Source organism: Mastomys coucha, unplaced genomic scaffold, assembly GCF_008632895.1.
Source record: "Mastomys coucha isolate ucsf_1 unplaced genomic scaffold, UCSF_Mcou_1 pScaffold21, whole genome shotgun sequence".
Lineage (NCBI taxonomy): Eukaryota > Metazoa > Chordata > Mammalia > Rodentia > Muridae > Mastomys > Mastomys coucha.
Window position 1 is genome coordinate 114757510 of NW_022196904.1, and position 26936 is coordinate 114784445.

General features: G+C 47.6%; 1 protein-coding gene across 7 annotated transcripts in view; it reads left to right on the forward strand.

Moving 5' to 3' along the window:
* The window catches only part of Kiaa0556 (KIAA0556 ortholog), a 170548-nt gene that overhangs the window by 38281 nt on the left and 105331 nt on the right, over nucleotides 1–26936 (forward strand). For 5 of the 7 annotated variants that reach the window (XM_031388223.1, XM_031388229.1, XM_031388226.1 and 2 more), the window contains 3 exons: nucleotides 10273–10349; nucleotides 17579–17748; nucleotides 19050–19147. In XM_031388223.1, the coding sequence (XP_031244083.1) occupies nucleotides 10273–10349; nucleotides 17579–17748; nucleotides 19050–19147 (345 nt within the window). Of the gene's footprint in view, nucleotides 1–4245; nucleotides 4278–10272; nucleotides 10350–17578; nucleotides 17749–19049; nucleotides 19148–26936 lie in introns of all 7 variants that reach the window. The other 2 variants (XM_031388227.1, XM_031388230.1) reach the window with 1 other exon arrangement.

The following is a 26936-nucleotide window of genomic DNA, read 5'->3' on the forward strand; positions in this document are numbered from 1 at the left end:
TGGCTTAGTTTAACATAGTGTCCCACTGAATATGCTGTTTTTCAGTGTCATACCTAACACTGTTGTACAGTGTGCCTTAGAAGTTGTGGTTTGCCTTCACTGCCTGAACTCAATGTTTCAGATTTATTCTGGGTGGCTTTAGGCACATGTTTTTTTAACCTGTTGTAAAAGTTCAAATATATGCTGTTTTTTTGTTTTTTGTTTTGTTTTGTTTTGTTTTGTTTTGTTTTGTTTTTTAAAGATAACCTTCATCTAAAGCAAAACAAAACTGGGCACGGTGACTCATACCTATAACTCCAACACTTGAGAAACTGAAGCAGAAGTTCAAGACTAGCCTTGACTATATATTGAGTTCTAGGCCATCCTGGGCCACAGAATGAAACTGTGTCTCAAAAATCAGTCAAACAAACAAACAACGAGGACTAATGGGGGCTGATGTACTGCAGAAGATTTAGCTGTCCCCACAGGAGGTCACTGGGATGTTTTCAACCAGCTTTCTGTACCTTTTCCAAGGGCTCCTATGAGTCCCTTTCAACTGGTTTTTAGGGAATAGAAAGGCCCAGTCCCAGGTTACCATGCAATATAGTGTTCTGTCTTTCCTATTGCAGTGAATCCTACTTCTTTGTTCCCAGAGTGCCTATGAGAGCTGGCAGGGGAACAGCAGTGGACTCACTCAGATCTGGTTGAAGCAGGCTCTTATAAAAGAACCTTGTTCCTAGAAGCCCAGAGGCCATGAAAGTGGTGGGCTACTCTCCCCTTTAAGAATATGTTTCTTGGTTGGATAAACACTACCTTGGGGGTCAGACAGACTCGTGAGTCCTTCCTTTCCTTTTAAAAACAGAGCAGTCAGTCTGCAAGCCTGACTTGTGCCTGCTTCTGCCATTCCTAGACTGCCTCTACAGCTTGAAGGCACCCGTTTGACAGCATGCCAGGAGCAGCATTGTAAAAGTGCTATTTTGATTAGAGCAGGCCAACTACCCTGTCACTGGTTCCCTTCTTCTCTGCTCATGTTCCATATCCTGCCGTCTGCTACCAACCTGATACCATTCTATGCTTGCCACTGTAACAACAACACTTTCAAGGATTGATGCACAGCCTCAGGCTGTGATTGTCACTAGACAAGCTGCCTGCTCTGAAGGTGTGATGGCAGTCCCTCTCTGGGAGGCAGCCCCAATTCTACCAAGCTGCTTTCCCTGAGATAGTCTGCCCAGCCACTTCCTGCATGAAAAGGAAAGTTGGTGCTTTAAAAAAATGTAAGGCTGAGAAGATGACTTAGTAGGAAAAGTGCAAATGTGAGGACCAGAGTTTGAATCCCCAGCACAAACATAAAAGTCAGGTAGAGTGGTGTGCTTCTATGGAGTCCCAGTGCCGAGGATGCAGAGGTCCCAGGACTCGCTCACCAGTCAGTCTAGCTGAAATGGTGACTTCCATGTTCAGTGAGACACCCTGTTTTAAAGAATGCAGAGTGAATGCTGTGCATGGTAGTGCATGCCTCTAACACCCACCACTTGTGAGGCAGAGGCAGATGGATCTCTGAGTTCAAGTTCACTCTGGTCTACACAGAGAGCTCCAGGCCAGCTAAGGCTACATTGTGATGCCCTGTTTCAAGACAAAACAAAACCCTGAGGTAAAAAAGGATTCTCATGCTTTTATGATTTACCTTCAGAGATGACTGCCATTTTTGGCAGTTCTCCCAGTTCCTTCCTTCCTGTCTTCCTTCCTTCAACACCAGCTCCGGGGGATGGATTGCCTCTGACCTCTTCGGTTACCTGCATTCACATATGCATACCCACACAGGGACACATACATGTGATTAGTAAAAACAAGCAGCCCACCAGCCATCCCTTTCCTGTGTATGTCCAGCTTCTTGTTCATTTGCTTCCATCCTTAACCAGGCTCATAGCACAGAGTCCTGACTTCTCCTCAGCCGGGCCCCTTAAATATCAAATCCAGGAACTGGCAGCTTTGTGATACACACCTCCATGACAACCATATTTCAGATTAGAGATTGGAGACCATGGCCTAAAGAATTAAATGTGTTTTGGGGACTTGGGAGTAGACAGTTTGAATGTGGGTCATTGTGGAAAATCCTGGCTAAATCAAGATTATCCATGAAATACTCTGGAGGGTAGCTTTTGGTATAATAAATCTCAGATCTGCTGTAGGAGCCCAAGGTCAAGGAGGAATCACAAATTATCCTAGGACCCAAATTTGATAATATTCCCTCCCACTCCTGTTCCTAGGCCTTGGCCATAAAAATTCCTTCCACCTCCTCCAGTCTTCTAACCTCTGTCTGAGCCAACACCCTCAATGCTTCCTGACACTCCTATCCTCTTCTCAAGCAAACACCTCGTGGCTTCCTGTTAGGTTAGTTTTAAGGACAGTTGTCCTTGCTGTGTTCACATAGTTCTTGTGATCTGCCATTCTCAGTCCTGTGACATGCTCTGCGTCTTTGTCCCCATGGTGGCAGGCCCTTGGATGCCCTGTTTCTTCTCTTCTTGATGTTCTTGCTCACATGTGATCTTGGTCTGAGCATCTGCTTTTTTAAGACCCTCCCCTCTGCACATACTGACTAGCCTGCTCAGATATGGCTCACACCAGCAGGAAGCTCCTCAGATCCCCAGAATAGTCACATCTCCTTTCCAAGTCACTAGTGGTATCAGCATGTATTGATGCATGCAATGGTGTGTATATATGGGGAGTAGCTTGCTTAAAAATCTATCTTCCTCGACAGACAACCAGCTCCATAAAGGAAGGGACATATCCTGGCAAGGGACAGGAAGTACTTAGTAACTCTGCAGGAAGGTTGCAAAAGAGAGGAAGGAATGACCTGCCACATCTATATTCTTAGATAGGTATTATGAAAGCTCGTGCTGTCAGGCTTTTTTTGGAATATTTTCTTGTGTTTCTGGGGCTCGAACCCAGGACCTCCCAAGTGGCAAGCTGAATTGCTGAATTACTTGTCTAGCTCTTCTTGGTATTTTGAAATAAGATCTTGCTACATTGCCCAGGCTAGACTAAAACTTAGGCTCCAGAGTATCTGGGATTTAGGCATCATTATACTAGTGAACATTTGAGCGTAAGTTCAGTTTGGGTCCCTAGATCCTAGTGCTTTTCCCTAGAAGTGAGAGCGATCTTGGCACCTGATGTTCGGTATCCACAGGCATCAAACATGCCTCCATGTCAGAGGGCTAGGCCTCCCACTGTGTCTGTGGTCAAACAGCGTGTTCTGACCATGTTTCAAGTTCCAAGATGGACTCCAGAGTCTCTTCACATTATGCTTTCACATGCACTGCTCCTTCCGTATGGCCTTCCACCCCACTGTCCTCACCTAGTGAGCTCCTTTTGGACTCAGCTTCATGAGAAGCCTACTCAGCCACCATAGGCAATGCCATGCTCTGTGCCCTGCTTGCTACTGCATGACCCAGACACCTCTTTTCTGTTGTCTACCACATGGCATGAGACCAATCGTTCTTTTCCACCTCTTAGCTTTCTGAAGATGGGGATTTTAATCTTCCTTCCTTTCCTCCTTTTCCTCTTCCTTCCTTCCTTTCCAAAAACACTCTGTCAGCTCTGGTATGTGCTAGGAACCAGCAGCCCTGAGATATAGAGTACAGAGCCTGTGAGTACTGTGTCTACCTTTGGGGTTGAGCATCTATCAGGTGAGACCACAGGCAAACGGACAAATATTTACAGTGAGAGTCACCAGGCTGGAAGGAAGGGGTGGGGTAGTGCATAAGGCTGGGGTCACAGGGAACAGCCTAGAAGAACTGCTTGGTCAAGCAAGCTCACACTCCCTGCAGAAGGGATTCAAGGTAGGCAAGGCAGCAGGGGTAGCAGTTTGGAGACTAGGCTTCCCTGAAAAAATAGCCAGAAGGAGATATGGCTCATGTAGTGGGAAGATGGAAATGAGGCCCATGGAGAGTGCTGACAGCACACTGCCGACATTTATCTCTGTCTCTATCCTATAGCCTGATGCCTGGCTATAGGAAAAGCACAGGGGACAGTGGTAGGGTTAATAGGAACTGCCCCCACCCCATTTCTCCCTGCTTTTGAGGTCTGGTGCTGGCTCCAGGGTGACACTAGCTCAAGCAGCCATGTCTGCTGGGCTAGGAATGATCAGAATTGTCTTCGGGTAGAGTCCTTTACCTGGGAAAGGGTTGGGGTGTAAATCAGGCAGGTAGAGACTAAGATTGGAGGCTAGAGAGGGACATTGCTACCATGGTCATCTTTTTTCCCCATCAGGTCCAGGGATCATTCCAGCAGGACTGCAGCAGGTAAACTGTAAAACTTCACTCAGTCATTCTCACAATAATGCGGGGCAGGGATGCAAACATAGCATTCCTTCCTTGGCAGTCAAAGGCTATGTACAGTGCATGTCTGAGTCCCCTCCCTCCAAGCACTGCTGGGAGCTTTGACCTCAACTGCAGGTCCTTATCAACTCAGGACTGGGTGCCAGTATGTCAAGTCTGTCAAACCCTCTAACAGCTTCTTGGCCACCTCAGCATAAAGCATGAGCTTCCTTGTGAGTCTGGCTTTGTCTGATCTGGCCACCTGCTGCCTCCCACCACCTGGTTCCACACACCTTCAAGGTCAACTCTGTGGCTTACAGGTCATCTCACTAAAGAGGTCTTCATTTTCAAGAAATATTTTAAAATTTTCATTTTACACTATATGTCTGTGTGAGGGGTTATTCACACAAGTGCAATGTCCTTCAAGACCAGAAGAGGGCATTGGATTCCCCGGTGGTTGTGAACTGCCTAATATGGGTGCTGAGAGCTGAACTTAAGTACTTTGGAAGAGACTACCCTGTCTTAACCACTGAGCCACCTCTCCAGCTTCCACAAAGACCCTCTTGAGTCACTGGCAGAAACAGCCCTCCCCGCCTGCCAGCATACCTGCTCACTGCCTCCTCCCACCAAACTGTGAGCTCCAGCTACTGTTGTTCCATCCTTAGTACCTTAGATGCACACCAGACCAAAGTAGGTTCTTAAAGAATAGTGAAGGATGCATGGATTTGTTAATGGGAGCTACCCCTCCCTGCATGGGGCATGAGGTGTGAATGAGGGAGTCCTGCCTAGAGGGTCCTCAGGCACAGTTCCTGTTTAAGCAAGTCTGTATTTACATCTGTGGTAGCCTGCTGTCTGTGGGGTGCTTATATTTTCCACTTACAGCTCTGATAGAAACTTCCTTTTAAAGTAAACTCACTGTAGGTTTTTAAATCCTGTCTTCACCAGACTAGAAGGTAATTTATAATCCATGGGATAATTTTACAAGAGAAGTTTTCTGAGCATAAAAAGAAATAAATGTGATTTTTTTTCTATCAGATGTGGGTTGAAAAGGATTCCTCAGATGGCTACAGGGAGGATTTTTTTTTCCCCATAAAAATACAGTATCCTGAGGCATAAAGTCCAGGGGAAAACCTGGATTCCAGATCACCATGGGGTCTATAAAGCCACCTATGAAATCTCCAGACCTGGTTATCAGGTAGTTGTGGTGCATGGCCAGGAGGGAATGGTAGCCTGGAATAGTCAAACACTACCCCAGGGCCTCCCTTTATTTAGTTGCCTTGGGGAGTCTGTATCCACATGCCCCAGGGCAGGAAAAACCATTTGCCTTTTGTTGTTTTGTTTCATATTACCTCCAGGGGGCAGTATCAGCGCTGCTTTAGGTCTTCATTGTTCTGCTTCTGTTTGCAGTACAGACATATTGGATGTAGAGGATTTTTAAGGGAAAGAGTCCATTAGATGCTTTGGCAAATGTGATTGAAACAAGCTTAGAGTTTTGACATTCAGCTAATATTCCCGGAGGAGTCAGCACTCTACTCTAGGACATGACAGAATCTCCAGGGACACTGAGACGTTGGACCTGGGTGGGTTGTGAAGAAGACTTTTACTCTAAGGTACATGTAGTCATCCTTATTGTGGGCATATGGACATTAAGAACATTTGATCATAAGCTTCAGGGTTTATCTTAGTACTAATACTTTTCTAGCATGTGGGAGGCCCCAGGCTTGGTTACTAGCATCATCAAAACTAAAAGCAAAGCAATCCAAACCCAGCCTTCATTAAATTGCTGCTTAATCCTCCACTAGATGTTTATCAGAGCCCTTCCTTCAATGTGGCACAGACTTTGGGGAAACAACAGCTCTTTTGCCATACTGTCTAGATTTCTAGAACTGTACAAGTTCACATTTACACAGTCCAAACTGGCTTGACTAAAGACAGGAGCGTAGCTGGGCATGGAATGCCAGCTGTCAGAGGCAAGAGGTAAAGGATTAAGGCCAGTCTAGGTTCCAGAGCAAGTTCCAAGTCATTGTGGGCTATAAAGTAAGATCCCACTCCACAAAAAGAAAGAGAGGGAAGGGAGGAGGGCGGAGGGAAGGAAGAAGAGAAGGGTACTGTGTGCTGGCTTTTATTAATAAAAATAAAAGCTACCCAAAGTGGTAGAGTGGCTACTCCACCAATGAGGCTAGGAGACAGGATACTTGAAGTTCTGTAAATTAGGTCTGGTACCACTCTGGCTTCAGGCATCCACTGGAAGGTAGGAACTTATACTCCTCGGTAGAGGGCACCTACTGTATGTCATTGTTTGAGCCTGGAGCTGGTGGATTAGAGGGTATGTGAGAGGAGTGGGGCTTTGAAAATATTCTAAGAACCAAGGCCTGGCCACGTCCTCTGAGGTATTTCTGGTCCCCTGTGCTGCTGCACTCGTACATTTTATAATAATCGTGTGTCTCCCTTTTGGGCCCCAGGTGCCTTTGGGCCAGTGCAGGTTGTATACTCTTCCCAGAAGAACCCTTTGTACATTATTTATGGGGATGTTTCCAGAAGCCCCCACAGGGATCTGATTGGTGAGTGGCTATAGAATGGTTACAGTGCAGTGCTCCTATGGCACAATGGCAAAGGGTACCATTCACATGGTTTACATGGTACATACTGTGAATGGAACTGTGCAGTGCAGCCCCTGTGTGGCAAGTCATCAGTGAGTGTATCTACAGGCTAGCTTCCATTAAACCTTGGTTATGGGGCAAAATGGCTCAGTAGGTAAAAAGCTCTTACCTCACAAGCCTGGAGACATGAGTTTAACCCCCTAAAACCCACAAAAAAAAATGGATGGAGAGAATCAGCTCTATATAGTTGTCCTCTGGCCTCCATTCATGTGCTGTGGCATGTGTGTGATGCACATACATCATGCACACAGACACAATAATAAATTTAAACCCCTAGTGTATATGTAAGGGTGCCACCCCCATAGCAAACAACCAACAAATGTTGGCTGGAAACAGAGAGGATGAACTTGACCCTTTTTAGGCTTTTCATCCCATTGTTGCTGGCTTAGCTATTTATCCCTTCACTTCCAAAATAAGGAAGTAAAACTCCAACAGTATAAAATATGCATTAAGTTGTCTACCTTTTATTTCTGTAACAGAGTACCTGAGACTGGATGATTTAGAAAGAAAAGCTTATATGGCTCCAAGTTCTAGACCCTAGGAAGTCCAGGTCATGACAGTACCTTCAGGAAAGGGACACCGTAACACTATGGAAGGTGAAAAGAAGAACAAGCAAACATGTGGAAGCAGAAACAAATAGAGGGGGCCACCTGGTTCTGTAACAGTCTAGTCTCACAAAAGTGATCCAATCTCACAAGAACCCATTCACTCCTGCGATTACTAGCCCATTGTTTGAGTGAACTCTTGTGGACTACACACTTCACACTGACCCCTTCCCCCACCTCAACACCATTGCTGTGAGAAGCAAATCTCAGTCAGAATTTTGAAAGGGACAGATCACATCAGAACCTTAACAACCTCATGTCTGGAGGCAGCATTGTGATTTGGTGCCAGGCCTGGACTCCAAGGCCCAAGTTCAGAGACAGACTCATAGGCCAGGATTGGGAGAAAGCTGAGCTAGGGGAGAGTCTTGCTCATCCAAGTATGGCTCACAGATTGGTTAGAAATGAACACAAGGCCTCCTAGCCCTCCTGAATCAAAACCTCCCTGTCATCACAGTCCCCAGGTGACTAGCATTTGAGAAGCAGGGCCTGGGAAAAGGGAGCTATGTGGATGGCCTTGCCTATGACTCCTAGGTGGCATCTGCCTCTTGGTGGGTGAGAACAGATACATTCTGGAAAGGTTCTGAGGGCATCCTGGCGCACACTTATATCTCTTTGAAGTCTATATTTCTTCTAAGAATGCCACCAAATGGTTCATTCAATACAGCAATGTATCAGTGGTCACTTTAATATTTCAAAATGGTTATGTAAATTGCTATGGAGTTGGTGGTGTTTGGGAATAGGCACAGCATGGATTTCCTTGTTTCTAAGTAGGGCAATAATAACCATCTCAAGAACTGCTACAAACATCAAAGAAGACTGGGTGTAATAACTCCTCCCAGAGTCTGGATGCTACAAGGATCTCTCCAAGTGTTAAGGTCTTTCCTGTACTTTCCTGTATGTAGGGAGGTGCCAGACTCAGTCCCAGAGACACAAGGAACCTCTTGAGGCTGCTCAGGAAGCCAGAGAGTTCTACCAGTTTTTAAAGTTTCTCTTAATTTCATAATGTCACTCTGTTATTATTGCTCACTGGCTGGGCAACTGGGTTAGCTAGCATGAGGCCCAGTGACACTCAGAAGTTTGAGGGGCTGGAGATGTGGCTTGATGGTAGAGGGTATACTTAGTGTAGGGTCTTGCTTATTTAAATGTAGTCCACAGGCATCAGCTGGGAACTGGTTAGGGATGCCCGTGGGGCCTCCCCTTCCTCCTGAGACAGAATCTCACAGTCCCAGGGTGACGTGTGTATGTACCAGCAGAAAGCTGCAAGAAGTAAGGCTTGCTGGGTAGAAGGGAAAGTGTGGCTGACAAGGAAGAGGTCAGCAGATGGCCACAACCTGGGGTTTGTAGGACATGGGTGGAGAAAGGGGGGTGAGCACTGGCCTGAGATTAGCTGTCAGTATTTTCTATCCCAAGGGCCCCATTGCCTGGTAACTGGAGGGAGAAGGGAAAATAGAGAGGGAAGCAACTAGTTGTTTAACATCCATAGCTGAAGCTGGAGGAGGAAAGTTGCTTACAGAAGGCCCAGACAGAGAGCTGTACAGGGAGGGGTCCTAAGGCTGTGGATGCCAAGGAAGAGGCTGGGAGGACAGAGGGAGCAGTGAGTGCCCCTGGCCAGGCCTGCAGGAAGCATGGAGAAAGGAGCAAATGCATAGGTGCTCCTTTGCTCATCCGGGTTACATCCCAACAAACCTGCTGTAAACTGGAAATACCTTAAGGTGAAAACTGTACAGAGGAGCCAAGCATGATGGTGCATTCCTTTAGTTCCAGCACTCCATAGTCTGAGGCAGGAAGAGTGATGCAAGTTCAAGGTCAGGGTGGGTCCAGGGACTGAAGAGAGTGTTGAGGATCTGTCTGTCCCCATCACTTGACTTTGCTATCTTTGCCACTGTTATTCTAAGGCTTTTCCAGACCTGGGCCCCAAAGGGAAGAACAGCTCCTTCCCTTCCCCAGAGTACCAGCAAAGTCCCAACGCTGACTTGCCTTGTTCTCCCCTAAACTGTGACTCCCTGTTGCTAGGCAAGGTGTATGGTGATTGCACTTCTAAGCCAAGGCTCTGTGGCTCTGTGTGTGTGTGAGAGAGAGAGGGGCAGGGGGAGAGGGAGAAGGAGAGAGAGAGAGAATGGAGAGGGGGGAGAGAATAGGGAGGGAGAGATAAAGAGAGAGACAGAGAGAGAGAGAGAGAGAGGAGAGAGAGGAGAAAGAGAGAGACATAATGGGGATTCCTCTTGGAGTGAAAACTTGAGGTCCCTTTTCAGCAGCCAGGTTGGGGTGATCTGGTGGTAATGACTGGGATGGCTAAGTAGTGTGCATTTAGAAAAACATCTTAGATGCCAAGGTTTGTTTTATTTTATTTTTTTTGTTTGTTTGGTTGGTTAGTTTTTGGCTATTTGTTTTTTGAGACAGCATCTCACTATGTAGGTGCGGTTATTCTGAAGATGCCAACTCTTATTAGAGCCCTGGACTTCATAGGGCATGGGGAGACAGTAAGGAGCTAACCTCCTTTCATAGAGTGGTAAAGCTGTGTGAGCTTGAGACCCACTGGGCTTCCACAACGTCTCTGGAGCTCTGGGTCGCCAGAGTGATGGACCAAAGGGAGCTGGGCCTTCGTCAAGGTTGATCTCCCAGCTCAGCCGGCTCCTGCAGGCTGTGTGCAGCACCCTGCTTCAGTGAAGGTGGTCTTGCATTTCATTCTCACTCCACACTGTTTCTTCCTTTCAGGGTTACAGTAAGGACATGGTGACAGACTTTGATGAGAAACATGATGAGTATTTAATATTGCTTCAGCAGAGAAACCGGTAAGAGCAAGCTGCCTGATGGCACCCCTTGTTATTAGCCAAATAAAAAATTATTTTGATTTATTAATAGCACACAGAAATGGGGCAGAGAGCCTCCCTCCATGCAGAGGCTGAGGTATTACCAGCACTTGCAGCTCCACACCTCCCCCAGACCCCTACTCTATCCAGTGCTTTAGTTGCATGTTTTGATTGACCCATAGCAAACGGTTGGTTGTGCATGCACCACCTCTTGTCTCATGATAGAGAAGTGGGGTCAGGGGTACTACAGACCCTTGTACATCACTTGTGTATGGTGGTCTGCATCTCTTGGGCAACAACCTGCCCTGGAAAGCTAAGTGTGGAAATATGAAGCCAGTTTACCTTGTGACTGAAGTTGTTCTGGTGTCATTTAAAGTTAGGGTAGGGCCTATTTGTAAAAGCTTAAAGCACTACAGTGTGTAGTGGTCAAGGTTGTGGCAACTGGAGTAATCTGAAGGCCTCTGTTCTTTTTCAAGGCCAAGCAACTCTATTTCCAGTTCATTGTGGTTTGTATCCAGACCTGAACCTTCCTATGAGCTAGATGTGCCAACTCAGAGCCTAGGATTTGCTCAGTGTTAAGGAGCTGGGACAGGGGGTTACCTGGAACTTTCCTGTCCACATTGCTCAGCACTGCCATGGGTGTTTATAGAAACACAGGTAGAGGAGCAGAGAGCTTCCATGCTTGTAGAGAAACTGGGATCTAGATCTATATTTGATAATGTTGGTAATGAATTCAACTCAAACCACAAACCAAACAGAATTCTACAGAACCACCAAACAGCTCTGCCTGGGATGGAAAGACCCAGCAAAGGCAGGAATTAGAATTTTTGTGTTATGGGAATAGACCTGTCTTGTAGGTAAGTGGCCTGAAAGGAGTCACCTCAAATCCCATTTAGTTCTTATCTGGCTGTCTGGACACCTGTTGGTTTGGAGAGCCCTGGTAATGGTCTTGGGAGTATATGGGATAGCATCATGCACTATTATGTAACAGCTCCACCCATTATAGAATTCATTAAAGACCCCTGTCTCTAGACTGAGGATTAGCTTAGTTGATAGAGTCCTTGCCTACCATGTAAGGAACCTTGGGTTCAGTGTCTAGCACTGTATAAAAACTGGGTGTGGTGCACTTGCCTGTAATCTTAGCACTTGAGAGTATAGGTAGAATGATCTGAAGCTCAAAATCATCCTTGGCTAAATAGTTAAGTTCAAGGCCAGCCTGGGCTACATGAGACTTTGTCAATATATACTTGTGTCTATGACAACAAGCTCACAATCTCATTTCCAGGTACGCCCTGTTGGCAGTCAGTTGGCAGTACCAGAAGTACTGAGTGGTGCCTTCAATGCTCAATCACTTAGCAGAACTTTCCTACCTTCCCAGGGGCAGGTAGCTCAAGTGAGAACAGCAGATAACTCATGCTGATTAGACCCACATGAGTGTTTATCCTAGCATTTATGGCAAGGGGTTGGATGCTTTTATTCAGTCTCCGGCAGGCTGGATGCTGCCACTGAACCCCTGGGTGATTGTTTAATCATCCTGGGCGCTCATCTGGGGAAAGAGTGCCATAGCTCCTCATGAGCAGATTGTTTCTCATTAATCGGGGATCAATAAGTGCTATCCCAGAGCTGCCGCTGACAGCATAGATGGGAATTTCAGAGACAAGATTGCAGCATTGTGACAATTAAAAATATATCACAATTGAGTTGCGGTAAAATGGGGTGGGAGTGGGTATCCCTGGATGCAGGAAATAAGAAGCTGGAAAGGAACCCTACCAGGGGCTTGTGAAGAAGGGGATGCCCTGAGTGGTGGTCAGGCCAGCCTCATGATGCCTTTCACAAAGTGCCAGCCACACACTAGGTGCCATAGCTCACCATCTTATCTTCAGGCCATCCAGACAGGCAGGTGGAGTGATGGCACCCATCTGAAAAGAAACAGGCCCCATTGTAGCAAGTTGGAAGTGGTGGAACTGGATTAGACTTTATTTACATTTTTTTGACATTTTCATAGTGGTCAAAAGGAGAGAAAGCTGCCAGGGCTGCCAGTGGCCCCAAATATATTAAAAAAGGACTTGGTGAGACAAAGCCATGGATCACTCGGAGGCCTCGTTGCATGCCTGGGAGAGGCTGAGGACTACATTGGTCCTTGGGAAGAAAGTGAACCCAGGTAGCTTCGCTGTGCACTGAGCAGCTGAGAAGAGGACATTTCCAGTAGAGATCTGCCCAGGAAATCTCTGCCCTTAGAATGCTGGTTGGCATGAGCCTTGTATTCATGTGTTATTTCTGTGAGTGCTTTCCATGTGCCTAGCATCACCTAGGGAAGGAGCTAATGTATGAAAAAGACACAGACTCTGCTTTTCATTTTGTTTTGACATTTAAAACTTATTTATGGGAGGCATGTACATCATCATGTGTATGTGAAAATCAGAACTTGCGGAATCCAGTTTCTCCTTTCACCCTGTGACTTCAAGGAATTGAACTTAGATCTTCAATTTGGCAGCAAGCACCTTTACTAGTTGAGTCATCTCACCAGCCGTACAGTGAACTACTAGTTAGCAGTTCACTAGTTTGGTTATAAAGCTAAAAAACCCAGGATTAAATGGGTTTACTAACTAGGAAACACTTGGCTTATGGAATGAAGAACTCAGTCGTGGGGACTGGGTTATATGTTCACCTAGCATGCTCAAGGCCAGCACCACCATGGCACTCTGACTTCAAGCACACCTGGTGCCAATCTTTCCCCTCTGTTTTCCTATGTAAGAATCATTCTCAGTTGTGACCCTCTCTGACCAGTAGCTGGTTCTCTTGTCCTTTTTAGCTTGAATCTCCACCTGGGGCAGCAGGTCATGATCTACAAACATGGCCCTTTGAGTTTCCCTCAGTGACCTTTATCAAAGACCAAATAACACAATTACCAAACTCTTGGATCTGGTGAAAATTTCCCCTGCACTCTCCACACTGCAGCCCACTCTGCTGCCAGCAGATTAGACATGAGCCTAATCTTCCCAGTCAGTCCTCGTCACTCAGCCCTTTGATCATGCTGCTCAATCTTGCTCAGATCTGCCCAGGTGTGATTACATCTCCAGTGAGGTGAGTGGCCAGCATCACTAAGAGGGTGCTAGGAAGGCTGCCACATCTCTTGAGCAGCCTCCTCCTTGGCCCTCCCTAGCTCTCCTGACAGCACATGATGATTCTGCTTCTGTTACAATCAAGGTGGCTTCATGCTGACCCTACCCCACCAGGGAGCTTATTCAGGAAGAGGCTTGGGCTATAGACACCTCACCCGTTCCCTTCCTCTGCCTAGCAGCTCTCCTCACCTTCCAAATACAGCTTCTGGGAGATCTCCAGGAACAGTGCCTCTCCTCTTACTCCATGTGGCTTGGGTGGGAAGGACCCTAAGCCAGGCTCAAAGGAGCCCTCCTCAGAAGGACTGTACTGAAAGCATTAGGAAAGGAGTGCTTCCTTCCCCAAAGTAGCATGTGGATGGCAGGGCAGCAGTGGGCCACTCAGCTCTGGACAAGCAGGGACCCTACACCCTGGACAGCTCTACACAACATGGCCATCCATTTTAAGAATGCCTTTCTGTGGTGCCACCTGAGAGTCACTGCACTGAGCTGCAGCAGGGGAGTTTCTTTACCAATTCCTTTCACAGTCTGAATAATTATCTCATAATTTATCAGTTTCAAACATCTACATTCTCATAAATCATCCTGCTTAAGTAGAGGCCCACATGCAGTGCCAGCCCCAGATCCTGGGCCACGGGACAGGGTTTTAAAAGTGATGTTGGGCCCCAGGATAGTCTCTGGGAGGGAAGTCAAGGCGTGTTCTTCACCTGGCAGGTCAGTTTCCTGGCCAGCCCTGAGCCAGCTGACTCCGCTGAGACCTCTTATAGAGCTCTTGCATTCTGTGCTCCCAGGAGTGTGCTGATCGCTGTTTGTAGATCAGCACATAGTGACTTGTGTTTTCCTTCTGTTTTATGTTGTTGCCCAACAATCAGGCACATTGCAGGCTTCCAAGGCTGGCAAGAGATAAGCAGTCTGTAATCAGTGTTCCTGCCATCTTTGTTGAAAAGATGGATGTGTCAGCTGCCACAGAAAGGACTGAAAAGTAAACAAAGAAGGCACTCATAGTGCCACCACTTTCTTCCATGACTGACGTCATTTTATATTTATCACCTCCACTCAAGGCCCACAAACCAAGGTTTTTTTCTTCTAATTTTATACCTAGCACATTCATACTCTGTTTTGATTTTTGGGGGGGCAGGGGGGCCGGACAGGATTTCTCCATGTAACCTTGACTGGCCTCGAACTTACAGAAGTCTGCCTGCCTCTGCCTCTGCCTCCCAAATGCTGGGAATAAAAGAGTGTGCCACCACTGCCTGGACTGTTATGATTAATTTTTAAAGTTAGTGTACAACGTAGTTAATTTCATCATGGCATCTACATATACAAAGCTACCCATCTCTTCCATTTACTCTTTGGTGTGTGTGTTTGTGTATGTTTGTCTGTATGTGTATACATGTGTGTGTACATATAGAAGCCAGAGATCAACCAAAGGTGTCATTCCTCAGTGGCTCTTGACCTGGGGGTGGCCTTGCCAGTTAGGCTAGGGCCTGGGATGACAGTTTTGTGCCACCTGGCTTTTTTTAGATCTGAGTTTTGTAGTTCAGGCCTTCATGCTTGGCAGGAGAACACCTGCCTGAGTGCTGCCCATGCCCACCTAGTGAGGAGAGCACAGTTGTCCTGGGGTCTTTCCTGGACTGCTTCAGCACAGTGTTCTGACCTCTCCTCTGTGGCACCAGGCGCTGGCTTGCGTTCAGGATTTGTTGGTCTCAATACTAACCTTTCTCATGCCCAGAGTTAATGCTTGAGGAGTGCTGGAATGTGCTTTCTTGGAGAAGATCAAATACACAGCATTGTCTGTCTTCCTAGTCCTCCTGAGAAGGGGCTGAGTTGTCAGCAGTGTCTGAATTTGCCAGTTGCCATCCTGTCCCACAAGCTCCAGAGGTGGCATGTCTGAAGTGATGACTCTGGAGTTAAAGTACCCAAAGTTTGCATCTCAACCCTGCCACAGAGCAACTGGGTGACCCTGGGCAGTTTCCTTACCCTTGTGTGTCTCAGTTTCCTTGTCTGTGGAGTGAAGTACTAAAGTTGCCATGAGGAGTAAGGTCTTCCTCATTTACAACTTACCTCGTGTTCTGTGTCTGAGCTCGGCAGCTCACAGAAGCATGCTTATCAGTATTCCTGTGCACTTGCAGCCATTCACAGATGAACAAGGCTAGCGAAATATCTTACTTCCTTGACACGCATCAGAAAGACAAGCCCAGGGAGCTTTTGGTCTTCTCACTGTCTTTCCTATGTGGCTGTTGAGGGACACTAAGCATCTTGGTTTGCAGTTCTGTGCTTTTCTTGATACTTTTGTTGTTTCAGCTGGCCCCAGATATGTGTGTGTGTGTGTGTGTGTGTGTGTGTGTGTGAGTGTGTGTGTGTACATGAAATGTGGAGTCTGTTTTGTTCCATGGGCACCAACTACTTTGTTTTCGAGACAAAGTCCCTTACTAGCCTGGAACACAGTGATTGGCTGGAGTGGCTGGGCATTGAGGCCCAGCATATGCTTCTCTCCTCCTCCTCAGCCAGGCTTTGTTTTTTGGGTTTTTTTTTTTTTTTTGGTTTTTCGAGACAGGGTTTCTCTGTGTAGCCCTGGCTGTCCTGGAACTCACTTTGTAGACCAGGCTGGCCTCGAACTCAGAAATCCACCTGCCTCTGCCTCCCAAGTGCTGGGATTAAAGGCGTGCGCCACCACCGCCCGGCTCAGCCAGGCTTTGTTTGTTTGTTGTCTTTTTGACTTTTGAGACCAGGTCTCATTATGTAGCTTGGCTTGCCTGGAATTCACAGAGATGCCTCTGTCTCCTAAATACTGGGATTGAAGGTCTATGCTACAAGAGTCTGGGGATCAAACTCAGGTCCTTACAGTTGCAAGGCAACCACTGTACCAGCTGAGCTGTTTTGTTTTAAATCAGAACCTCACCTTTTAGCCCAGGATGGCTACACATTCATTTCAACCCTCCTGCTCTCAGAGCTGGGATTACAGGCATAACCATCAGGCCTGGCAGGAAGGTGCTTTTAAACACCAAAACAAGCATGATGATTGCATGACCAGCTTACGAAATGCCGTGGCCAGAGCTGGCAACCGTATCCAATTTCTCCCTAGAGCTGTGAGTCAGCACAAGATGGTCCTATATTCATAATGGCTTCCAGGACTGTGACCTAAAATCACTGTCTGTGTTGAGAGTTGAGTTTGGCATACAGTGCTCACCTAATGTGATGGGTGATTATATTAAAATTTTGTTAACTTGGGGCCTGGAAAGGTAGGTAGCCAGCAGTTCTCAGCATCAGCTGCTCTTCCAGAGGACGTGGATTCAATTCCAACACCTCTATGAAGGCTCACAAACCTCTGTAACTCTAGTTCCAGGGGCTCAACACTCTCTTCTGAACTCTATAGGCACTGTAGTACACAGACATACATGTGGGCAAAACACCCATACATATTATATAATATTTTAAAATTTTTACCAACTTACTGAGCAATTAATCACTAAAGGTGAAGCCCACTTGTTGACTTGAGAATTTAATTACTATAATGTTTAAAGATGTTTGTAAAGACTTTAAGAACCAGGTATCCTGTAGCCATGGTTCTGGAAGGGGGCTAATGAAGACAATGTATACTGTCTTGAGACAAAAGACAATGACATATCAGCAATGAGTTAAGGATTGTCATGGTTACTTTTAAATTGCTGTGGTAAAACACATGGCTGAGGCAACTTATAAAAGGAAGTGTTTAATTGGGCTCACAGTTTCAAAGTGATGACCCTTTTACCATCATGGCAGCACTTGAACAGTGGCTGAGAGCTCACATCCTAACCCACATACATGAAGCAGAGAAGAAATAGAGTGGTCATGGTAGGAATCTTTTGAAACTTCAAAGCCTCCCCCCAGTGATTCACCTCCTCCAACAAGGCCATGCTTCCTAATCCTTCCCAAACAGTTCTACCAACTAGGGACTAAATATTCAAACGTATGAGCCTATGGGTGCCATTCTCATGTAAACCATCACAGAGACATTGCTATCACCTTGCCAAAACACTTTGGTGCTGGCCTTGGGGACATGGAAGCTCAGGCATTGCTAGGATCCAGGCAGATGATTTTTTTCTCTTCCAGGATACTAAAGCATTTGAAAGCCAAGGACCCTGTGCAGCTGAGGCTGGAACACTTGGAGCAAGGTTTCTCTGTCTATGTCAATGGGGCCAATTCAGAGCTAAAGACATCCCCACGGAAAGCTGTGCACACAGACTTCTCCAGAAGTGCCTCACAGGCTGAGGGGTCACAAGGTGAGTACAGACCCTCCCAGGCCAGGCAGCAGCACTTTTAGTTAAAAATTAAGGGATGGGATGTGGCTCAGTGGTAGAGCACCAGCCTAACAGAAACAAATCCCTGGGTTTGAGTCCCTAGTACTGCAAAAGAAAATTAAAGAGCTAAGTTAGAGACTTTGAAAACATCCTGTACGTGTGAACTCACCAGCAGGTGAGTTAACTGTACACACCAGGCCAGCAAGAGAGCCTAAGGGCAAGGGAGATAAATACTCTTTAAGGTGCTAGGGATGGAGCCTAGAGCCTCACGCTTGCTAAGAAGCCACTCCAAGCTTAAATCCCTTTTGACTCCTTTTCAAACTAGATTTGGTCTCCACGCCCCAAACCAAAGGCAGCTAGAGCAAAAACTTTCTAGTTTTTACATTGCCTGTGGCTCTAATGTCCATGATTTTAAGGGCAATTTTAAATAATAGCTGATATGCACATATTAACTTTAATACCTAACACCTATGAAATATTCGATTCCACTGTTCATTTTTACATTTAGCTAATCCAGCCCCTTCATGCTTTAAAGGGATTTCATGTGTGAGTATGATGGAAACGTTCTCTACCTAGTCTATCCAGTAGATGAACTGGAAATGATTTAGTATGGAATGGATAGGCATGTTGAACAGGTGGGACCAGGCTCCAGGTTGACAGTGTTACTCTGAGGAGTATATGTGGTCTCTCTGTATTTTTATAGTTCATTGCCTTCTAGGTGTGGGAAGCTTCCAGGCCATTACATACTGGGAAATCACAGCAGAAAAGGGACCAGAGGAGAGAGTGATATCCAAAAATATGCCCAGAGAGCCACTGCAGTATTCTAAATGCAGTTTACCAGGAGTTCTGTAGCCCCTATGGCTCCTCTAGCTTTCATTGTGGGCATGCTGCTACTTGGTAGAATTAGGAGGAACTGAAAACAGGATTAGATTAACTTGGGACCCCAGCAGTATATTTATTCACTTCTCAAATATGTCTCCATCCACTGTCTTTTACACATGGCTGTCTGCTGTAGGAACTACACCATACATCTGTGTTTGGTGATGGCTTTTTGTGCCTGGAGAGCTGCCTGATATGACATTGGGCATGTCATTTAATGGACATTAGGCAACTCTTACACTTTCTGCTGGGCATTGGCTTGCTTGCAACTTACTTCAGGCAGATGTATCCCTCATATGAATGACCTTGAGCAGCTGGACTGGACTGCAGATGTAGGTTTCAGAATAGCCCAGTGTGAACTTGCCTTCCATGTCTCACTAGCCACTTCTCTGTCTCTGTTGCAGACTATGGACGAAGAACCCTATTCCAAGAAGCCGAAGAAGTCTTAAGACGCAGCTCCAGGACAGCACCAGGAAAAGTCCAGCGCCGAGGATGGCATCAGGTCTGGAAACTTGCATTAGACTCTGGCACTTGCGTTAGGATGAAGAGTGGGCCTGTTAAGCGTTTAAGTCCCTGTGGGCTTGGTGACTGTGCTGGACACTGTAGGGTACCCTCTCTGCATGGACTGGCTTCTGGGGTACCTACTCTGCTGCAGGGTCCTCCCTCTGCTTGAGACCTCTGGAGCTCACAAAGGAGTATAGTAAGAGCAGACCCATGCTCATTCTTAAGGGCTCATTTATCTACTTGCTTTTTATTGAATACCTACTGTGTGTGAGGCATAGCATAGATAAAGCGAGTCATCAGGACAGAGCCCTGCCCTGATGCACTGAGGTGCCCATTTAGATGGCTGCCAATGTTGCTGAGGCACAGCCTGCGTTTCTGAGTCCTAGCACTGTCTCAGCGACACACAGCCCCTCTGCCTTACGCTCACAGCACAACCTGGCTTCTCAGGTTGTCCTCTCTTATTTAAGAACCGAGGGGAGAGATGCTTAGAAAATCTCAGGGACCACCCAAGCTCATGGCTAAGAAGTGGAAGAATCAGATCATTGGCTCTGAGTTCCATATTCTTGCCCAACTAGGCCTTGCTATGGTCCCTTGCTAGCTTCCCTTGAGAGAAGTTGTGTCTGTGTATGGAGCTGCCTAGTATACCCAAGTGTCATTGTGCCATGTATGTACTTGAGGTTGGTTCATGTGGTCTTAGTTCCTATCACATTTTTTTTTTTACACATTAGGATGGCCTTATATTTTTTTCATGTGGGCTTAGTTCCTGTCACATATTTTTTTACACATTAGATTGGCAGAGTCATTGTGGCTACGAATCTGTGTATGGGGAAAGTCGGGCACTGCATTTTACAGTAGACTGCAGTAGAGGCTTTCATGTGCTTGCCACCTAGCATGTTTTCACAACACCCAATTGGTTGAAGTGTGTCCTCGTGGTAATGCCGTAGAAACTGAGGCCCAGAGAGCCAAAGACATTTGTTCAGTATCACATGACCCCTAAGGGAAGAGGCTGTTCTTGGGTATGGATTGAGCCTGTTGCTGTGCATCTTCCCGCTGTGCTCATACAACAGTTGTGCCTGCTGTAGCTGGGGGTCTGAAGAGCAAGCCCACAGGGCAGCAGCCTGGGCGCTTGTGTCTGTCCCTAGCCATGAATGTTAATTTCTTGTTAATGAGGCCTTTCTTGCCTGCCTCACTCTACACAGCTCTTCTGCTTGTTGGAGTGCTTCCTATTATCACGAGCCATATTTGTGTCTTAGACTGTGACTTAATGGCTGGCCCCAGAGTCTCTGCAATTTAAAGGCTTGGCCTAAGATTAATTAGCATCCCTTCCATCTCTCCTGTGGCTCCCCACTTCACAAGACTTAATCAGGGCTAATTTCCCCTTGCCTCCCAAAGCTGCTCTGCTATAATTGCCCTTCTGCACTGCAGCAGTCAGGGGTCACTCAGTGCCTAACAATAGGGACTGCTGTTTGAGTAGAAGGCTCATGCCGAGTGTGGTGCATGGTCCTGGGGCTGGTGAGCTGGGCAGGCTGCAGGAGGCCTTCAGCCCACATTACACAGTTGTCTGCCCTGGCCTCCAGGAGAGCTGCTGCCCAGGACAGCTGGGAGAGTGGGGACACAGCCTCATGGAGGCCAAGACAGATTGTGTTCTGCTGTCTGGGGGCCAGTGTGGGATGCAGTTGAGAAATAGCACTTTCCTCCCCTCCTCACATCCCCTTCCCTCGAATCCTCACATCTGTTCTCCTTGTCTGTGGCTATGTGATGCTGGACCTCCATTGCATACAGACCCTGAGCCATGAGGAACTGCAGTGGGAGTCCATGGAGTCAGCAGTGGGAGCTCAGTGTCTCAGCAGCTTGGCAGAGCAGAAGTCATGTCAGTTGGCTTATATACTGTTCCTTCTACCTTACTTTCTCTCCCCAGCTGCTTTTCAGGGCATTCGAATGTGGCTCCTGGGAATTGAAGAGAATGGGCTTTGGGCTGCTGCTTTGGTGTGTATTTTGGAGCTGGTGATGGAGCTTCCAGAGCTTTGCCTTTATAATCATCACAGCCGCCTGCAGCTGTTGGGAAGGCATGTGTGTGGGGTGGCACAGGTGGTCTGTAAGTGGTGTGTTTCTTCAGCTAGGTTCCCCTAGTGGCAGGTGATGAGGCTAGGATGAGGTTAGTGCTTGCAGCTCTCTGGTTATACCACCCGGCCTCGTGGTGCCAGTAGGTTGCCTGCCTCAGAAGGTAGCTTCTGAGGATCACCCAGCCAGCGTCTGTGGAGATTCCTGCTACGCCTGGCACAGAGGTGGTGAAGGGCTGTGTGGGTCATTGTTGGAATAAATGGAGGGCAGGTGTTGAAGGTTTCTCAGTCTGGAAGTTTCCAGGCTCTTCCTTCTCTCCTTTCTATTTATTTATTTATTTTATTTGTGGGGGACATGCATGTTCGTAAAGGCCAGAAGAAGGCACTGAGTGTACTTCTCTACCACTCTGCACCTAGTCCATGGAATTAGTCTCTCTTTAAATGAACCTGGGCTTGCATTTTCTCAGCTAGACTGAAACATATCAAGCACTAGCCATCCTCCTGTCTCTGGCCCGTCAGAGCTGGAAGATGTTGACACCTTTCCACCACACTCTGCTGCGCCTTTGCTCAGGAGGCCCTTCTTGTTCCATGGTGCAAGATTCCAAACCTCGGTCCTCATGGCTGCATATCAGTCTCTCGTGACTGCTGAGTTGTCTCTTCTGGCACTTCATTCTTATGTCTGATCTCACTCCCTCTGTTCAGTCCTCTCCGTTTATGGAGCACATCAAAGTTTTCGATCCTTACTGCTGGTCTGAGAGCTGCAAGTAAAGCAGGTCAGCCCTGCTGCCCTGGAACTTACGGGATAGGAGTGGGAGTCAAGCCAGGCCAGGCCAGCAAGTTAATGACAATTGCTATGAAGGAAAGCCAGGCAAGAGGGATGGTGGCAGGCAGCAGGGGTGCCCAGGGATACTACAGCAGAGCTGAGTGGGGGAATCGGTGGTCCCCTTAGAAAGGTATAGTGGAGTGTGATGGAAAGGTATTAGCTATGATCAGCACACAGTGATGGAAAGGAAGTGCTAGGGGCCTGGCTCACAGTTACATGGCTGAGCGTACAAGCTGAGGAGTCTGGACCCCTCCAGGTTAGTTTCTCATTCCTGGATTGGTTGAAATTTCTAATAGAAACTATTTGAATATCTCAGCTCATCTGTGCCACTCAGGGTGGCCTGGACTGTATTAGTTGACTTTGGTGTGGTGCTGACTGCTACCTGAGTGGGCTGTGACTCAAGGTCAGCTGATGCTTATTCTGCCTGGCCTTGAACAGCCTGGTAAGGGTGTATGTGTGTGTGTGTGTGTGTGTGTGTGTGTGTGTGTGTGTGTGTGTGTGTCCTAGTGAGGGTTTCCATCGCTGTGAAAAGACACCATGACTAGGCCAACTCTTACAAAGGACAAGATTTAATTGGGGCAGGCCTGCAGGTTCTGAGGTTTGGTCCATTATCATCATGGCAGGAAGCACTGCAACATCCAGGCAGGCATGACACTGGAGGATCTTAGAGTTCTGCATCTTGACTGGAAGGTAGCCAGAAGACTGGCTTCCAGGCAGCTAGAAGGGTCTCCTAGCCCACCCCAACAGTGACACACTTCCTCCAACAAGGCCATACCTCCTAATAGTGCCACTCTTGCATATTCAAACCACCACAGTGTGTGTGTGTGTGTGTGTGTGTGAGAGAGAGAGAGAGAGAGAGAGAGAGAGAGAGAGAGAGAGAGAAAGATTAACAACCTGTTGTCTAGGGTGATGGAGTTGGACAGCATGGCCTTGCCTTGGACTCAGAGATTCACCTACCTCTGCCTCCCTGAGTGCTGGAATAAAGGCATGCACCACTGCCCAGCTCTTCATTTGCTTTTTATAGAAAATTGAAACAGGTTCTACTACTATAGCCCAAGCTGGCCTTGAACTCACTATGTAGTTGCAGCTAACCTTGAAGTCTTGATCCTCCTGTATACACCTCTCTCATGGTGGGATTACAGTCTTGAGCCACCATGCCCCACTCTTTCCACCCTTTTGGCTGGGCTTCTCTTTGTGGGTAGCCAGAGGGAAGCAGGTGATTAAGTTAGCAGGGCCCCCAGTAGCCAGTGGCTAATTCTTAAAAGCCACACCACCATGAATGGCAGCCCTGTCTGCCTGGTAGGTTTCCTTATTTCCTATGTCCATTGTTCCTGTCTGACAGTTTCTTTTCTTCCTGCAGCTTGGCAGTGGTGCATGGAATTCCCTTCTTCTGGGTTTAGACCAGCAAATAGGAACACTTTAGTGCCTAGCTAGCTACTACAATAGAAAGGGCTTTCTCAGGAGTACAGGCCTGAAACTCATTTGACAAGAAGGTTGTAGAACCACCCATGATAACCTTGTCCTTAGGGATTAACCAGATGTTAAAGTAGCAATGTCTCCAGTAGCCAATGGCCAATTCTTAAAAGCCACCTCACCGGTATTGGGACATGGCTCTGTCCTAGTTTCAGGGATACTGCAGGGCCCACCATAAGGGCCAATGAGGTTACACTATCACTTTTGCTGGCATGGCCCAGTCAATGGGGGTTGGGAGCTCTGGAGGTAGACTGGATAAATACAGCAGGCTCTCAAGCCACCACCTTTACTGTGGAGTGGCCTGCAGGTGATATCTAGGTATCTGTCCCTGCTGGCCTTTCTCTTGCTGCTTCTGGGCCTTAGATCTCTTTGCCGCCATCAGTGGATTAAGATTTATGGCTTCCTCAGCCTTGTAATACTTGGGTAGACAGTGGCCTAATCAACAGAGCCGCCGTTTACCAAAATGCTGTCAGCTTTGATGAACGTCACTGGCTCTCGGCATTAAATCGGTGGTGAAAGGATTGGCCTTCTGACAATTTACTGTGGGCCAGATTTTCAGGAAAGGTTTCCACAGAACGTTTGCTGTGGGATGACAGTGGCCTTGGCTGTCCCTCACTGCAACATCTGCATCCTGGCTTGCTTCAGACATATGAGCATCTGCAGTACAGCTCACCTCCAAGTTGTGAAGCTGGGCCCCTTCTTTTTGTACCTTCTGACTTCTGATCACAACAGGAGCTGACAAACCTGGGAAGAGCTGATCAAAGAAGACAAGCTCCTCACCCAGCCTGTCTTTAGGGGCTTGGTAGAGCCCTTCCACCTCTAGGGGGCTCCGTTAGGATAGCACACAACCTGCACAAGCACACAGGGCATCCCTTGTGCTTGTTCTTTTTGTGTTTGACAGCATACTTCAATGCACCCTCTTAGAACGCTCTATGAGGAGGTGCAGAAGATACACAAATAACTCCGGGCATGAACTGGGTGGAGTGTGGGCTGAGCATGAAGTGAGCAGCTTTGGGGGGTTCGTGTGGAGAGTCTTTTAAATCCTCCTCCAGGATAGGTACTGCAAAGGTCTGCCAGGGTCTGGGTTTGCAAGTAGGCAGTAAAAAGCAGCGGCTCCTGAACACCCACCCACTCCTGGTAAAGCAGAATGCCATTTGGGGAGCCAGCCCAGAGCAGCAGCATCATCCTTCCATTCAAGGTGGAAGGTGGGAGGCTAGGAGCATGCATGTGGCTGGGGCTGGGTTAGAATCTGCCAGCCTCAGTGTGGGTGGGGCTGCCCCCACATTGTGGGCAGAGGAGGCTCCCCAAGCTCGGGTGGGAGAGCAGGCCAGATGGCAGCTATTTATTACCCTCCGGGCACCCACTCAGTGTTGTGAGTGCTTTCTGGACCACAGAGTTAATTTCAGCACTGTTGCTTTATAACCTGCAGTGTTCACTATGGTGCTGAGTGGACTCGGGGGCAGGGCACTGGTATCTGGAACTCAATGCTCTTAGAGCTTGGTGAGGGCCTGCTGACTAAGGGCCTTAGGGCTGACCACAAAGCTGTGTTCGCATATTGGGCATCACTGGGAAGCTCTGCTGTGCTGAGCTGCTGAGGAGGCTGGGAAGTTGCTGAAGGCTGTGATCCTGGCTCCTTGCTGGATGTAGAGCTCCTATAGATGTGCCAAACCAGGGGCCGGCCAAGCTGCACCTCCTCCCACGGTCACTGGCCAGCTTCCTTTCAAGCAGTGCACATTGTCCAGGGTGACAGACCTGGACAGGCCTCAATTTCTGCCTCTCAACTAGTCTTTTCCTGTGCCCCAGAATGCCAAGATAGCCCCAAACAGCTCCTCACTTACATTCTGTTCCCCAATTTCACATCTTTCCTGTTCCCAAGAACTATCACTCAGTGTGGTGGGCAGGAAATGGGGTATGGTATCTGCCACTCTAGCTTAGCATACTCCATCTTCCCCTGGTGGGAGAACTCAATTCTAAAAGAGCCACTGGGATCAGAGACAGGCGGGAGGTTCCAAGAAAGAACTAAGGTGCTTTCTCCAGAGGCTAATAACAGGACAGACTGGCAGTCTATGCCCAGACTTGTCTGGATTTTAGGGAAGAGATGAGGGAAAAGCTTATACTACTACAGGTCCACTGGCAGCATTTAGAAGTACAAAGCTCTAGTCTAAGCCCTTCCCTCTTTAGAGAAAGGACCTAAAAGGGGCTGGGTGGCTGGCGATCCAAGCTACCTCCTCCTTGACCTGACCCAAGTCTGTGGTCAGCCGTTTCTCCTATCCTCTCTTCCTGCCCTATAGGCTCAGTGTTAGGATGTTGTTGAATGCCCCAGGGAGAAGAGCATAGCATGCTTTCCTTAGCCTGGAAAGGAGAACAAAGTAGCAGAGTCTAGAAGGAAACCATACCATAGCTGGAGCTAGCCAAGGCTTTTCAGGGAAAAGAAAAGGTGGGACCAGGAGAGTGTTTGGCCTTAGAACCATCCCAAGGCATTATACAGTGGCCTGCTGGCCCTTCCTGTTTTTCTATTAGGACATCTTCCTTGCTCTCATAGACAACTGCCTGTTCCGTTCTCATCCTTGAGTCACACAGGGACTGAGGGTAGGAAGGCAAACAAGCCCACAGAGATACAGGAAAGGGTTTCTGTGGGCTCAGCTGGACTGATAGGGCCCTGGCAGTGGCTCCAATTGGTTCCAACAGTCATACATGTTAGAATGTGTAGGGATTAGTATGGAGGCCTTGCATGCTGGATGTATCAAGTAAGGTCTGGATTTGCTAACAGTGGCTTGAACAATGTAACAGCATATCACCTGTCAGATGAGTGAGTTCTTTTGTTCTGCTGAGGTGGAAATCACTAGTGAGCAGGAGTAGTTTCTAGTATTGGCAGTCTTGGGCCCAAGAGAGAGCTAAGGTGCTTCTCCAGAAGGCAAAGAACAAGACAGACAAGCAGGCTTGAGGGCTGGGCTGACTGACTCAGAGCCCTGAGAACAGAGACTTCCGACTTCAGGCTTAGAAGCCAGAGGCAGCTCTAGGTGCGAAGTTTAGAGGCTCCCTCTTCCGAGTACCAATGCCAGCTGTCCAGCACTCAGCAGCCAGTGAGATCCTGAGCTCTAAGCAGTCAGGCAGCAGGGAGCAGAGGCAGTCACAAGTGCTCCATCTCTGGGATTCTTATGGCTACCACGACTAGTGCTGTAGCCTTCAAACCTTGTGTCAAGACCATGAACCTTTAGGGTTGGCAGCTCCCAGGAGCTCTTCTAGAAGCCAAGACCTGCAGCATCTTGCCTACCATATTTTGTACCTTCCACAGCCTTGGCTCACAGCCCACTGTTTCTTTTCCATACTGTACTGCACTCAGTCATCTCTACCACGCACCCGCACTCTGACCCCCCCACTCTCTGGAGCTCTCTAGCCTTTTTTTTTTCTTTCTTTTTTTCTTTTTTTTT